The sequence below is a fragment of the Cryptomeria japonica genome, chromosome 11, assembly GCF_030272615.1.
Source record: "Cryptomeria japonica chromosome 11, Sugi_1.0, whole genome shotgun sequence".
NCBI lineage: Eukaryota > Viridiplantae > Streptophyta > Pinopsida > Cupressales > Cupressaceae > Cryptomeria > Cryptomeria japonica.
The window spans coordinates 69,773,820-69,786,188 of record NC_081415.1 but is presented as its reverse complement, the minus strand read 5'-3'; the positions used below and the strand labels follow the sequence as shown (position 1 = coordinate 69,786,188).

Below are 12,369 nucleotides of genomic sequence, written 5' to 3'. Positions count from 1 at the left end.
AACCTACAAGATGGAAATGGGAAGAAATGGTCTCTTAGGATATCTGCTCTTCTTTCATGTAATACTAATTATATTTCACACCATTGATGGGTCAGTTGTTAGTAGGGGAGATACACTTTTCTTAGGCGACTCGCTTACTGGAAAGCAAACAATAATCTCAATGAATGGGATGTTTGAATTGGGATTCTTTAGCACAAATGGAAGTAATAACTGGTATATTGGCATCTGGTATGCCGAAGTACCAGAGAAGACAAAAGTTTGGGTGGCTAATAGGGAGACTCCCGCAAGAGACAGGCCTGGCATTTTGAAGCTGTCAAGAGAAGGTCATCTGGGACTGTTTGATGCAAAAGGTGGATCTGTATGGTCGGTCAATGTGTCCAAGAAGGCTTCAAAGGCTGTAATTTTAGACTCGGGTAACTTTTTAATGGTGGCTGATGAGAATATATCTGACCCTCTTTGGGAGAGTTTCGACCATCCTGTAGACACCTGGTTACCCGGGATGAGGTTCGGTGGACAGCAAAAGTTAGTTTCTTGGAAAAACTCATTGGATCCCGCTCCTGGGCTTTTCTCCTTCCACATGGATCCATCCGGGGTTAAACAATTTGTGCTAACATGGAACAACTCTGTACAGTATTGGCGGAGCGGGACATGGAATGGCGAAATTTTCCGGGAAATCCCAGAAATGGGAAACAAAGGCTTCTACAATATCAGCGTTGAACGTGTTGGCTCATTTTTGTATATGACTTATTCACCGATTCATCCCATATTTAAGGTATCCCGTTTCGTCCTAGTTAACTCCGGGGCAATTCAAGAATACAATCTGATTGAGGGCAGCAAATGGAACATGTTCTGGTCCAAACCCAGAGATCAGTGTGCCGTATATGGTCTCTGTGGAGTTTATGGAACCTGCGACTCCAACAATCTTACCTTCTGCACCTGTGCAGAAGGGTTCAAGCCCAAAGACGATCTGTCTTGGAGATCGCGAGAGTGGTGGTCAAGTGGCTGTTTTAGGCAGAGCCCGTTGAGCTGCGATGCAGAAAATGAAAGCACTGACCAATTCTTCGAGTCGAACGTAATGTTGCCTGATGATAATTACTCTTTCTCATTACCTGCACCCACAAAAAAAGATTGCGAGAAAGCGTGTCTCCGCAACTGCTCGTGCACTGCATTTACTTTCAATCCGCCTTCATGGGCGTGCAAAATCTGGTCAGGAGATCTGCTAAACATGTACAGTTTTCCATCACAAAGCAATACAAATGTGTCCATTAGAGTAGCTGCCTCTGCACTTCTTAAGTTTCATAGGCAATCTTCCTCAGAAGGGAAAACCACACGTATTGTGGGCGCAATGCTTGGTACCATTGGTGCTCTTGCCGTTGTTTTGGGTATATTTTCGATTGTAATGTGGCGGAAGCATCGGCTACGATCGACTGAGAGGTATGGAGATTCCTCTAATTCTTTTCTTAGAATGTTTAGCTACAAGGAGTTGAAAATTGCAACTAGGAATTTCAGCTCTAAGTTGGGGAGCGGAGGATTTGGCTCAGTGTTCAAAGGAACTCTAACGGACGGTACGCTTGTGGCTGTAAAGAAAATGGAGGGTTCATCACAAGATGAGAAGCAATTCCGAGCGGAAATCAGTTCCCTTGGAAACGTTCAACATGTAAATCTGGTCAGGCTTCGAGGGTTTTGTGCAGAAGGATCCAGACGCTTATTGATTTATGATTTCATGCCGAACGGCTCTCTGGATTCTTTACTGTTCACAAGTGACTCAAAAACTGAACGGAAGGTACTTGACTGGAAGACTCGATTTGAGATAGTATTAGGCACTGCAAGAGGGTTACTTTATCTCCATGAAGAATGTAGAGATTGCATCATTCACAGCGATGTTAAACCAGGAAACATTCTGCTGGACAGTAATTTGTCACCCAAGATAGCAGATTTTGGTTTGGCAAAGCTTGTGGGTAGAGGTTTTAGCCACGTGCTGACCACTACAAGAGGAACGAGAGGTTACTTGGCTCCAGAGTGGATCTCCGGTCTTCCCATCACTCCCAAAGTTGACGTCTACAGTTTTGGTATGACGCTCTTCGAAATCATCTCGGGGCGAAGAAATCTGGAGTTAAATGTACAAGATTCAAGTAAGTATTACTTTCCTGTGTGGGCTGCAACTCAGATTAACCAGGGAAAGACGATTAATATTGTGGAGGAGGGCGTTGCAGAGGAGGCAGATATTGAAGAGGTGAGAAGAGCAAGTATTGTAGGTTTGTTATGCATAGAAGAGGATGAGTATATGAGACCAAACATGGGGCAAGTGGTGCGGATGCTGGAAGGGAAGTTGGAGCCTCGAACTCTGCAGATTCAGAAGTCTCTACCCGAGGAAGAGCAAGCAGAACAAAGCCAGACTAGTACGGATAGCGGTGGCAATGGCATTAGTTAAAGTAATGTACCTGTAATAAACTGTTGTGGTGAACATGTCATTTTAATTAATATGTTTTATGTTTAATCATAGTAATGTGTAAATCTACTTTTTATGTCAAATAAGAAGATAAATATTTTTATGCATCATTTTGTTACTATATTTTAGGTGATGTGTTTAGCTAGACGATTTTATATGAAAGAAATAATTTATAATGTAGGGAAGAGTACAGTTTCATATTCCAATAACCATTCACTTTTTGTACATCCAAACTTCAGTTACTAATTTTAAAGGCACCAAAAAAAAGATAACTGAAATCAAGTTAATAAATTTAACAATTACTATCTAATAGTTGCTCACTCCTGGGGCATTTGTGCACAACTACTAGGTCATTTGTGCATAAGTATTGACAATTTTAATTGCACAGTTATAGGAACATCTTTAAGTAAGTATCAATTGACACTTTGAAATGTGTACTTTCTAACCCTTGCATGAATAGTGGATCCCAAAGCATGCATCATTACTACCCAAAAACCAGAACAATAGTTATAAGCAATTAAGTCACATACAAAGACAACAAAAGAAGAAAACATCAAAGTAGATGTACTGGCAATAATGGCTACAGGTACGCTTCCTCTAATATTTTTAAAATTTTATTTTAATATTAAATAAAAATATTTTATTTTTACAATGTAAAATATAGATATTTAAAACATTTAAATTTATCAATATAAGATGTAAATGTAATGATTTTGTGAGAAAATTTATGGGAGCAAAAATCAAGAGTATAAGGTTTTAAAAGAAAGAACAAAAAATCATTGAAATGGCAAGTAGATTACATATAAATAAAATCATTACTACATAAAAAGAAAAAAATTCTATAATATTTGGTATGGTTACATTCATTTTCAATATTATTACATAGTTTGATACACATTTTTATGAACCATTGTATTCCCATGTAGAACATCTCAAACTACCCAAACTAATCTATCAAAATAACTCCCAAAATAACATCTAACTATATACTAACAATAATGTATGACTACTAACAAGTCAGTAATGTAACTTTATTTCTAATGTATAACTAGTATTTCACTATGGGTGGTGTTGTCTATGACCACAGAGGCAATGTCGTGTTGGCTTACATGACCAACTTGGGAATGCAAACCTCGAGCTTTGCAGAGGTAGCTACCATTTATTATGGTTTGATCATCATTAATGAAAAAAATTAAAATCAAATTTGAATAGAAGGTGACTCGAGAAACACAATCCTTTTCCTAAAATCTTAATTTGCTCTAGATTGGAAATGTTAAGGTTTGCTAGACATGTGTAAGTCCCTTATTTGAGGCATTAGCCACATTGGCCTCAATCACATGACGAGGGAGGGAAACAAAGTTGCAAACATGCTGGCTTCTTTAGGTCCATTTTCCAAGAATTTAAAAATCTGGACTAGTTCCTATAATATTCTAGATTTGGTTTGTGTAGCAATCTAGGAGGACATGAAGTATAATGATGGGGTATAATTCAAAAATTGCCTTTCTATCCTAGCTGCCCTTTTGTCTAGTCATTTTCCCCTAGATTGACAGACGTTCTTTTCAAAAAGAAGTGTCATTTCTCCTCATAAGTGCTATGGTACCCAAACTACTGGTTTTTGTTTCACCCACCTAGTTTCTTTTAGAAAGCTCAGGGTGGTGAAATTGTAGGGGGCGACAATTAATCAAAGTTGAATCTGATAACTATGAAGAATTCAAGTGCAAACCAAAGCTATGGTAGAAAGTGATCAAGGGGAATTTAGAGAGTTATGTGGAGGGCATGGAGGGTTTTGACTTGGAGCTTTCAAAAGACTTTGTAGAGCCCTAGCATAAGGGGGGGTGAAAATTTGCAAGGTTACCTTCAAATTCACGTTAGAGTTGATTACGATCAATACTGGACTCCCTTAAGATGGTATTACATTTCCTAAGATGTTGACGAGATCATATACGAAAGAATTGAAGTGATTCTTCAAGAAGGGTGAAGGAGTTTTGAAGTTGCAAAGTGGATACAATAGAGAAGAACTCCCTGAAAAATGGAAGGATGTGGACTCTCTTAAATGAAATTATTCACCCTTGATGCTTGTTTTAAAATAGTTCACACTCGAACCTTCCCCATGTTAAATCACTTGAGGTATGGAATCCGCATGAACTTTTCTTCCTGCTTCTATTCATCCGTATCCCAATTCGTTTCTAGAGCCAAGTCAAATATTTTATTGCCCCTATATGAGGATTCGATCCTTAGGCTATATAATTTTCATCTTTCTTTAACCCCTTTGGGTGCGTCCCCTTCTAATCTCCTTAATCCCCTGCCAGACCTAAATCTAGTGATTGAGGTCTCTAGGGCCCGTGTGGATAAAAGTACCTTAGTTATTGGTTCTTCCTCTATGCCCAAACTTGTCCCCACCTATTTTAAACCCTAGCAGAGATGTGAAGCAAGATTCCTCTTCTAATTCACCCCCCAAATAATTGGAGGTGTTGTAGTGTAGTGAAGACGACTTAGAGGTTGAGGAATATGATTCTTATTCTGATTTAGAATCTAAGTGGTCTCCTACTTGTTCGACAAGGTGGCCCCCTTTCCCCCTAATCAAGAGACCTTTGACCCTAAGAACTCTCCCATAAATGTTTAGGCATCAATTTTTAAACTGGAGGAGAATGTGGAGAGATAAGAAATGGTTATTAAGTGGCTCCTCTCATAGTTCGATGTGGCAATTAAAAAAATCAGTAGGGTGAAAGTGTTGGCTAAGGCAAGGATGAGAGTGGATAAATAGGTTATGGATAAGGATGAATGCGTTTGGGAAACAACAACTGATATCACCAAGAAGATGGAGAAATGGGAGAAAGTTGAGGGGAGATTAAAAGATCTCTCTAAGAAGGTGACATAAAAAAATGACAATAAAATTCTTCTGGAACTGAAAGAGAACCGAGAGATCTTGATTGGAAAATTTGAGTAAATGGATAAAAAAGCCAAGAAATGATGGTGAAAAACTCAACTTCTCTCAAAGGTATATAGGATGAAATTGATTAGAGGAGAGCCAAACACAAGAAACATTTTTTGTCTCATTCTACACCGAGGGATCCCCTTGATTCCATGATTAAGGACGCACTAGATTTTGGTACATCTAATTTTTCTAAATATCCTAACAAAATTTTTTACTTCTCTAATATAGTCCTTAGTTTATGTAAAGATTGGCAAGAAGGTAATGCCACTACCTAATAGCCCATCCCTTTGTGCCTTTGGCAGTTGGTTAGTTTCACTAGTTTTGTTGTTTTTTGTGTTGTTACCTCTGTCTCTAATTTAGTTTGTGAGTGGTTTTCGTCAATCTTTAATTTTTTGGATCTATTTTTTTAGTATTTGTGCCCTTCTAGTGCACCCTAGGTGGCACTTTTTTGTAGTTATGTAACACTTGGTAATCAAAACTAGTATTTCACTGTATATAGTATAGATGTAATGCAAATTTTAACAAATACTCCCATCTCTTACAAATTCATTAAAGATAAGAGACACAATGAATGTTATTCCATCTATCATCCCTTTCGAGAAAGTTAAGTTGTCTTCAATTGATTATATGAATATGGATGCTATCCATAATTTATGTTCCTTATTTACATAAAGTGGCCATATTTTATAGAGAAGGAACAAGCCATTTTATATTGCATCTCTTTCATTGTTTTTACAAAAAGTAATGTTATGCTTATGGAGCCTATCACTCTTTATGAATTGGAGAAGGTTGTCTTATATAAGAAGAAAGGCATGGATCATGATCCTAATGGCTTAATCATTGAAATCTTCTAATAATTATATGATAATATGAAGGATAATATCCTTTAGGTTGTAATTGAGTCCTAGAATAATAAATAGATGCATGGAGAATTTAAATCTATATTTATCACCTTGATTCCTAAGAAGGCTTGAGCTAGATCCTTTAATCATTTATGCCCTATTTCTCTCTACAACTCAAAAAGAAAAATTACTACCAAGATCATTGATGATCAAATGAAAAAAATTCTAATTTATTTCATCATAAAAAAGTAAGGGTATTTCTTAATGGAACTCAATTTCTTGATGGTATTGTTATTTCTTTGAAATCTATTAACTCTTTTGGTTTTTTCAAGGGATAAATCTACTTTTATCACAGTTGATATGTCCAATACTTATGATAGATTAATTTGGGTCTTCCTACAAAATTTTGTTTCTATTATTAGTTTTTTAGTTTAGGATGTCTCCATTGGACATGAGTTGTGATTTATTTATTGATAAATATAAAGATGCAAGAACAAAGGTTGTGAAATTAAATCACTTTCGTACAAACCATTCAAAGAATGTGATACAAGGATTTGACTGCTGTAACATGAAAATATGAAACTTATATGCAATTCTAAAAATTAAGCTACCTTATCATAGAAAACCATGCCTAGATCCTTTTTATTGTACTTATTAAAGGAAAATGGTCGTTGATCCATAAGAGAAAGGGAAAACCATTGAGATCAATGATGTGGAGGATATGGAAAAAGAGGTTGTCGGAACATAGACTTTAAAGTCTAAATATTCAACTTAGAGGATAAGTGTGACGAATTTTCCTACAAGGAGGAGAGATGTAAACCTTAAGGTTTCCACAAATAAGACAAATAATGTAATACCTTTCATATTTCATCAATTTTTGGATGATGATGATTCTTAAAGAACCAAGAGTTTAGAGACTTTGTGATGAGGTTAAAAAGAGACGAATATCAAAGATTTTTTTTGAGGAAATAAAAAACACTAATCCATCTTAGTAGCAAGCAGTGACAAAATACGTACTACCAAAAAATGATTTTTAAACTAATAATATAACTCTCGAGAAAGGGAGAACAATGGTGTAGGAGAGTAGATTACTATTTCTTCCCAATTGGGATATTACTATTGTATTTATTTATTTTTATTTAAGAAGTAGAATAAATAGGTATATAGTACTAGTGAGAGACAAGAAGAGGAAGCTTTATTAGGTTTAGGGTTTTATCATAGTTTTAAAATATTGGCAATTTGATCCCTAGCTCCAAATACTAATAAACAAAATATTGTCCCTAGTGTTGAGGAGATAAGGGGAGATGTAATAATAAAGGGGTGTGAAATCATTTCTCTACAAGCTACATCATTGGTGGTAAACATTTCTCTATTTAGTGAGGCCACAATCATCAAATTACATTAAGACCATGATGAGCTTAAGAAAAATATATAAGTAGATGAAGATTGAAAATAATCAATTGAATTCTATAGAGTTAGAATCAACAAGTACACCCATGCCTACCATCTCAAGCCCTTCAAGCTTAGTAGAAGCATTTCCATCAATGCAGAGTGTAGGTAAGGTGGTGATAGACATGGTTAACTACTCGTTATAGAAAATAAATACCAAAGTAGATGATACATAAAAAGTATATGCAAATTAAAAATATTACTTAGCTAGAGATGAATTGGACTCTAATAACATCAAAGTAATAAAGGACAAGTTGATGCCAAGAACTTCAAAAATAAGACAAATTACCAAGGTATCTAGGTTTGATATTGACAAACCTACACAAATGATGTCAACCAATGAGATGATGAACACTCTTAAGGAGGTGGTATCCTACATTGAAAATCTCGACAAGTAATTAAGAGATAAGCTTAGGCTAATTGATTCTATTGAGAAGAAGGTGATACTTGGCATCAAGAATTAACAAGGTCAAGCATAATTTGGAAACATAGGCCCTAATCTTGTATCCTAATATGCACATGGTGTAGGAGCACCTGGGACTTAGACTATTTAGCTTTCTCAATTTTGGCTTGTACTAACCCTAGCCAAGTCAGTAGTGAATAAGGACTCCAGGAGGGTCCAAGAGTTAGTGTTTTGAGTCAATGTAGGCCTAGGTTGAGTTCATTCTTCTAAGGTTTGCATTTTTGTGTAAATAGTGGGTTTGAGTAGGTAGTTGACCTTCTTGATGGTCAAAAGTGTCAAAACTTAGTATAAGAATTAGGGAGGGTTAAATTAATCTTAGGAATGTTTGAAAAGTCATGTGTGATGACTTATAATAGGTCTTATAGGTTGAGGAGACCAAAAAGTGAAAAAGTGCAAAGTTGCAAAAAGTTGCATGACAACTTTTGAAAGTTGTCATGACAATTTTTGTCCTAAATTGGCTAGCGATGGAGTTAGGGATTGTCAAACTCCCTAGGATGACTCCACACATGGGAAATACTATAAGTACCCTCTGTTTCATGGTTACCAAGGTTGGATAATGTGTTTTGTAAGTCCAACAATCTCAAACCACTCATTTTTAGACTAGTTGACAGAATTTTGTTTTTTCTCATTTTTCAAATGAAAATGGATTGAATCCACTTATCCAAAAATGGATTGAGTTTCTTTAGTGTGTTACAAAGGTTTTAGTTCCATTTCAAGCTTTGTATATTGTTTTCATTTGTATTTTCTTGTTTTTGTTTGCAAACAACTAGTTTTGGCTTGTACATAGCAGTTTTATGTAAAATGGTTGCCCCATGAATTCCACACTTGTTAGGGGGTATTTTGGACCATTTTCACTCAAGCCCTAAAAAATCAGATTTTGGAGGCCTAATTGGGGCTCATTCCTTGTAGCCCTTTTCTAGGCAAGATATTGAAATCGGTAAGAAAAAAAATGGTTGCAAACCTCAAATGGACCCTAAATGCATTAAAAACATACTAGAAGACACCTCCACACCTCTGCATCAACTCATGATAGTAGGAGGTCAATTTGACAAGTTGAAGCCAAGAAGCCATAATTGAGCACATGGGAAGCACTGTGAATTGGTAGGGTTCCTAGCCAAAACACTTGAAGCAAACACCTTGGAATGGTCAAGATTCAATCCCTAGAAGAGACTGAGAAGGACTTGGAGGTCTAGAGAGCAACTAGGCCTACTGAGTTGGTGGAACTGAGCAACACCAACTAGGTGAAGTGTTAAGTAAACTAGGTGAACCCCATTAGCACAAATAATGAATTTGAATATAAGTATTCTCAATACTACATTGGATGGGATGTATGATCTAGAGGTAATTTTTTATGGTTTTAACAAAGAAACTAAGGTAGTTTTAGATGCAAAATATGTAGGGCACAATGAGAAATTTAGTAAAATTCAAGAATTTGAATGGCCACTTAAGGTGATGTACATTTCATAAGAAGAAATATATATATTAGGCATATTTTATTTCAATTGGTCATAAATTTTCAACATATAATATCTAACTCAAAAAGTGACCTAATTTTAGTAGTTGTGAAGTAATGCAATATTTTTGGTGTAAGTAGGCGGTTCAAGCATCAATATTTGAGCTTTTCGCTAGCAAAAAATGATTGATAATATTTGTTCTTATGTAAAATGTTATATTTTGGGCCATGGATGGAGATGAGCCATGGAAAATCCTAATAAGAAACAATATTTCATCCTCAATCCCTAAGAAAGCTAAGAAATGGAAGGATCTCCCCATGATTGACCTTCTTCTTGGACAGATAGAGGTGTCCCCAGTTGGTTCTAGGGTCTCTAAGTCCCTATGGAAAGCTTGGGAGTAGGTGAAACAATTGGTACACTATAATGTAAATGGAATTAGACAAGGACATATTGCCAGTGACAGATATATATGGTGGAATCTATTTCATAATGGGAAACCATTAGCAACTCTTCAAGGCTGCTCTGCTCTAAAATGGCATAATATGGGAATTAAATATTTTGATCAGATATTGGAGAATGGCCAATTGAGAATGTGGGAGGATCTGAAACTTACCTTCTCTATCTCGATTTTCTAGAGCAGAACCTATAACATCCTTAATTCGGCCTTAGCCTCTGCTTTTCCCCCAACACACCCTCCTCTCCCCCACTCACCCATTTCTACACTCAATAATACATTTGGGGTCAAATTCTGATGGAGGTTTCCAACGGACAAGGAGCATTGTGTGAAAATTTGATTTTTTTTTTTTAAAAATGCCCGTGTTCATTGGAATTCCGACGATAACCCAATGACATTAGGTTTTTTTTGAAAAAGTGCCCATGTTCATTGGAATTTCGACGAACGCGTGCATTACTTTTAAAAAAAAAAAAGACCAAAATCCCACCTCTTTACAAAATCCTACCTATCTCATTTGTCCCGCCTCTGTAGCGATCATTGGTGACAAACACGGCCGCAACAGGGAACGAGGGAACGAAGTGCCACAGGCACAAAGTGCCAAGGGCTGGCACATAACCAGCAAGGATGACCGCAAGGGAGCCCAAAATGGGCTGTGTAAACGGTGACGCCCGGGCCTCCGTCAACAGCAATGAGAAAGTTTTTTGGATGCGAGCGCTCGAGGACTGGTATTTTTGCAGTGATAAATTTTCTTGAACTTGTGCTATAGTTGTATCAACAAAATTCCTTTCTAGTTAGGGTATTAGAATAGATTAATCAAGATAATTTTCGGTTCATTTTTGTTACATTAATATGGTCGAAAAATAAATCTACATCTTGATACAAGATTGTAATCTCCTCCCCCATCACCCCCATTTCTCCCCGTGTAATACAGAGAATCCAGACAGAGAATTATAGGCACAAATTCAACTACTTCATCGATCACTCATTCAATCCATCCATCTATTAATGATGAAACCGTAACAGATTTAATTCCTAGATAATCTTGTTTATTCTTTGCACATTAGAATAATAATAAATTTAATATCAAGTAGGTAGAGTTTTTTACAGTTTTAATTATGTAATATTTTATCATTATATATCAGTGAGTCATATGAACTCACACTTCATGATTAGTATGTGATATCTCCAGTTAGAATATTAAGTAATATTTCAATAAATTTCTCACCTCAAAAATTTCTCCACCTTAATGATAGTTAATGTTAAGGATTGAATGAAACAAACTCTTGTTCATGGATCACCTTCTTAGCCTCCTATGGAAGTCATTATTTGTGTGGTCTACCATGACCATAATTAGGGTCTTAATAAATGCATTAGATACTCTCTATTATCAATAAGAGAGTTATCACAATATAGTCATGGCGAGTGGTTACAAATTAGATTAGTGGGTCTATAGTTCCCACTTGGTTTGTACTTAGAAACATTATCATTTCTTAGTTGTATGGAAACTACAAATTCATGCATCTAGCCAACAATACACACTAGCTATTATATGATTCCACTAATGAGAAAAGCCTAGTCAATCTTATAGTTTGTGGAATTAGTCATGTCCCTCATATAGAATATCTATATATGGAGTATTCTTGCCTATAGATTACCTATTATTTTGCTTAATAATGTGATTATTTCACATACATCATAAAAGTGCCCTTCTAATATGTTTGTGCATCAATCTTGAAACCATATTTTTATTAACCAACCAATGATAAGAATTATCTTAAACATGCCTCTATATTTGAATCCCACTAGCTTTGATAATCAACCATAATAACCTTAACAATGCATCGACGACAACAATGCCTAATAAATCATCAATTGTCTTAGGTGAATCTAGCCAAAGCCAACCCATCAAATACACTAATCTCCCTTGCATCCCAATCATAAAATTTTATGGTTGTTGGAACAAGCTTGGGAGATTTAGTTCTTCCTTTGCAAATCAACATGCCCTATTTTGGTTTCCCAAATATTTACTAAATAACTTTGAAGATAAATTGGGAAGAGAATCCATCATATAGATATTTCTTTTCAACATCCTTAGAGGACATTGTTTTGTCTATCATTTATTATAATAGCTAATACCCAATTTTTTTATAAGATAACAAGCAAAACCTCCTCTTCACAAACTATGTTTTCCTTAATAATCCAAGAATGAAAAAAGGAACCCACATAAAAATTACTTACTCCCTACCATGAAGGAAAAAGAACATCCAATTTAAAGATAGATGTACCAAAAGGAAAGAAATATCACCTCAAAATCTGTCTTGAA

The 12,369-nt window shown here is 35.9% G+C and overlaps 1 protein-coding gene across 1 annotated transcript; it reads left to right on the top strand.

Annotated features, from left to right (window-relative positions):
- The first annotated feature begins 10 nt into the window (after positions 1–10).
- LOC131860031 (G-type lectin S-receptor-like serine/threonine-protein kinase At2g19130) lies at positions 11–2,500 on the top strand. Its single transcript, XM_059214378.1, has one exon. It carries the CDS (start codon positions 11–13, stop codon positions 2,429–2,431), a length of 2,421 nt encoding a protein of 806 aa, XP_059070361.1. The 3' UTR covers positions 2,432–2,500.
- The last annotated feature ends 9,869 nt before the right edge of the window (positions 2,501–12,369 follow it).

Coding starts and splice junctions, on each gene's coding strand:
- LOC131860031 (XM_059214378.1), top strand. CDS start 11: ATGGAAATGGGAAGAAATGGTCTCTTAGGATATCTGCTCTTCTTTCAT.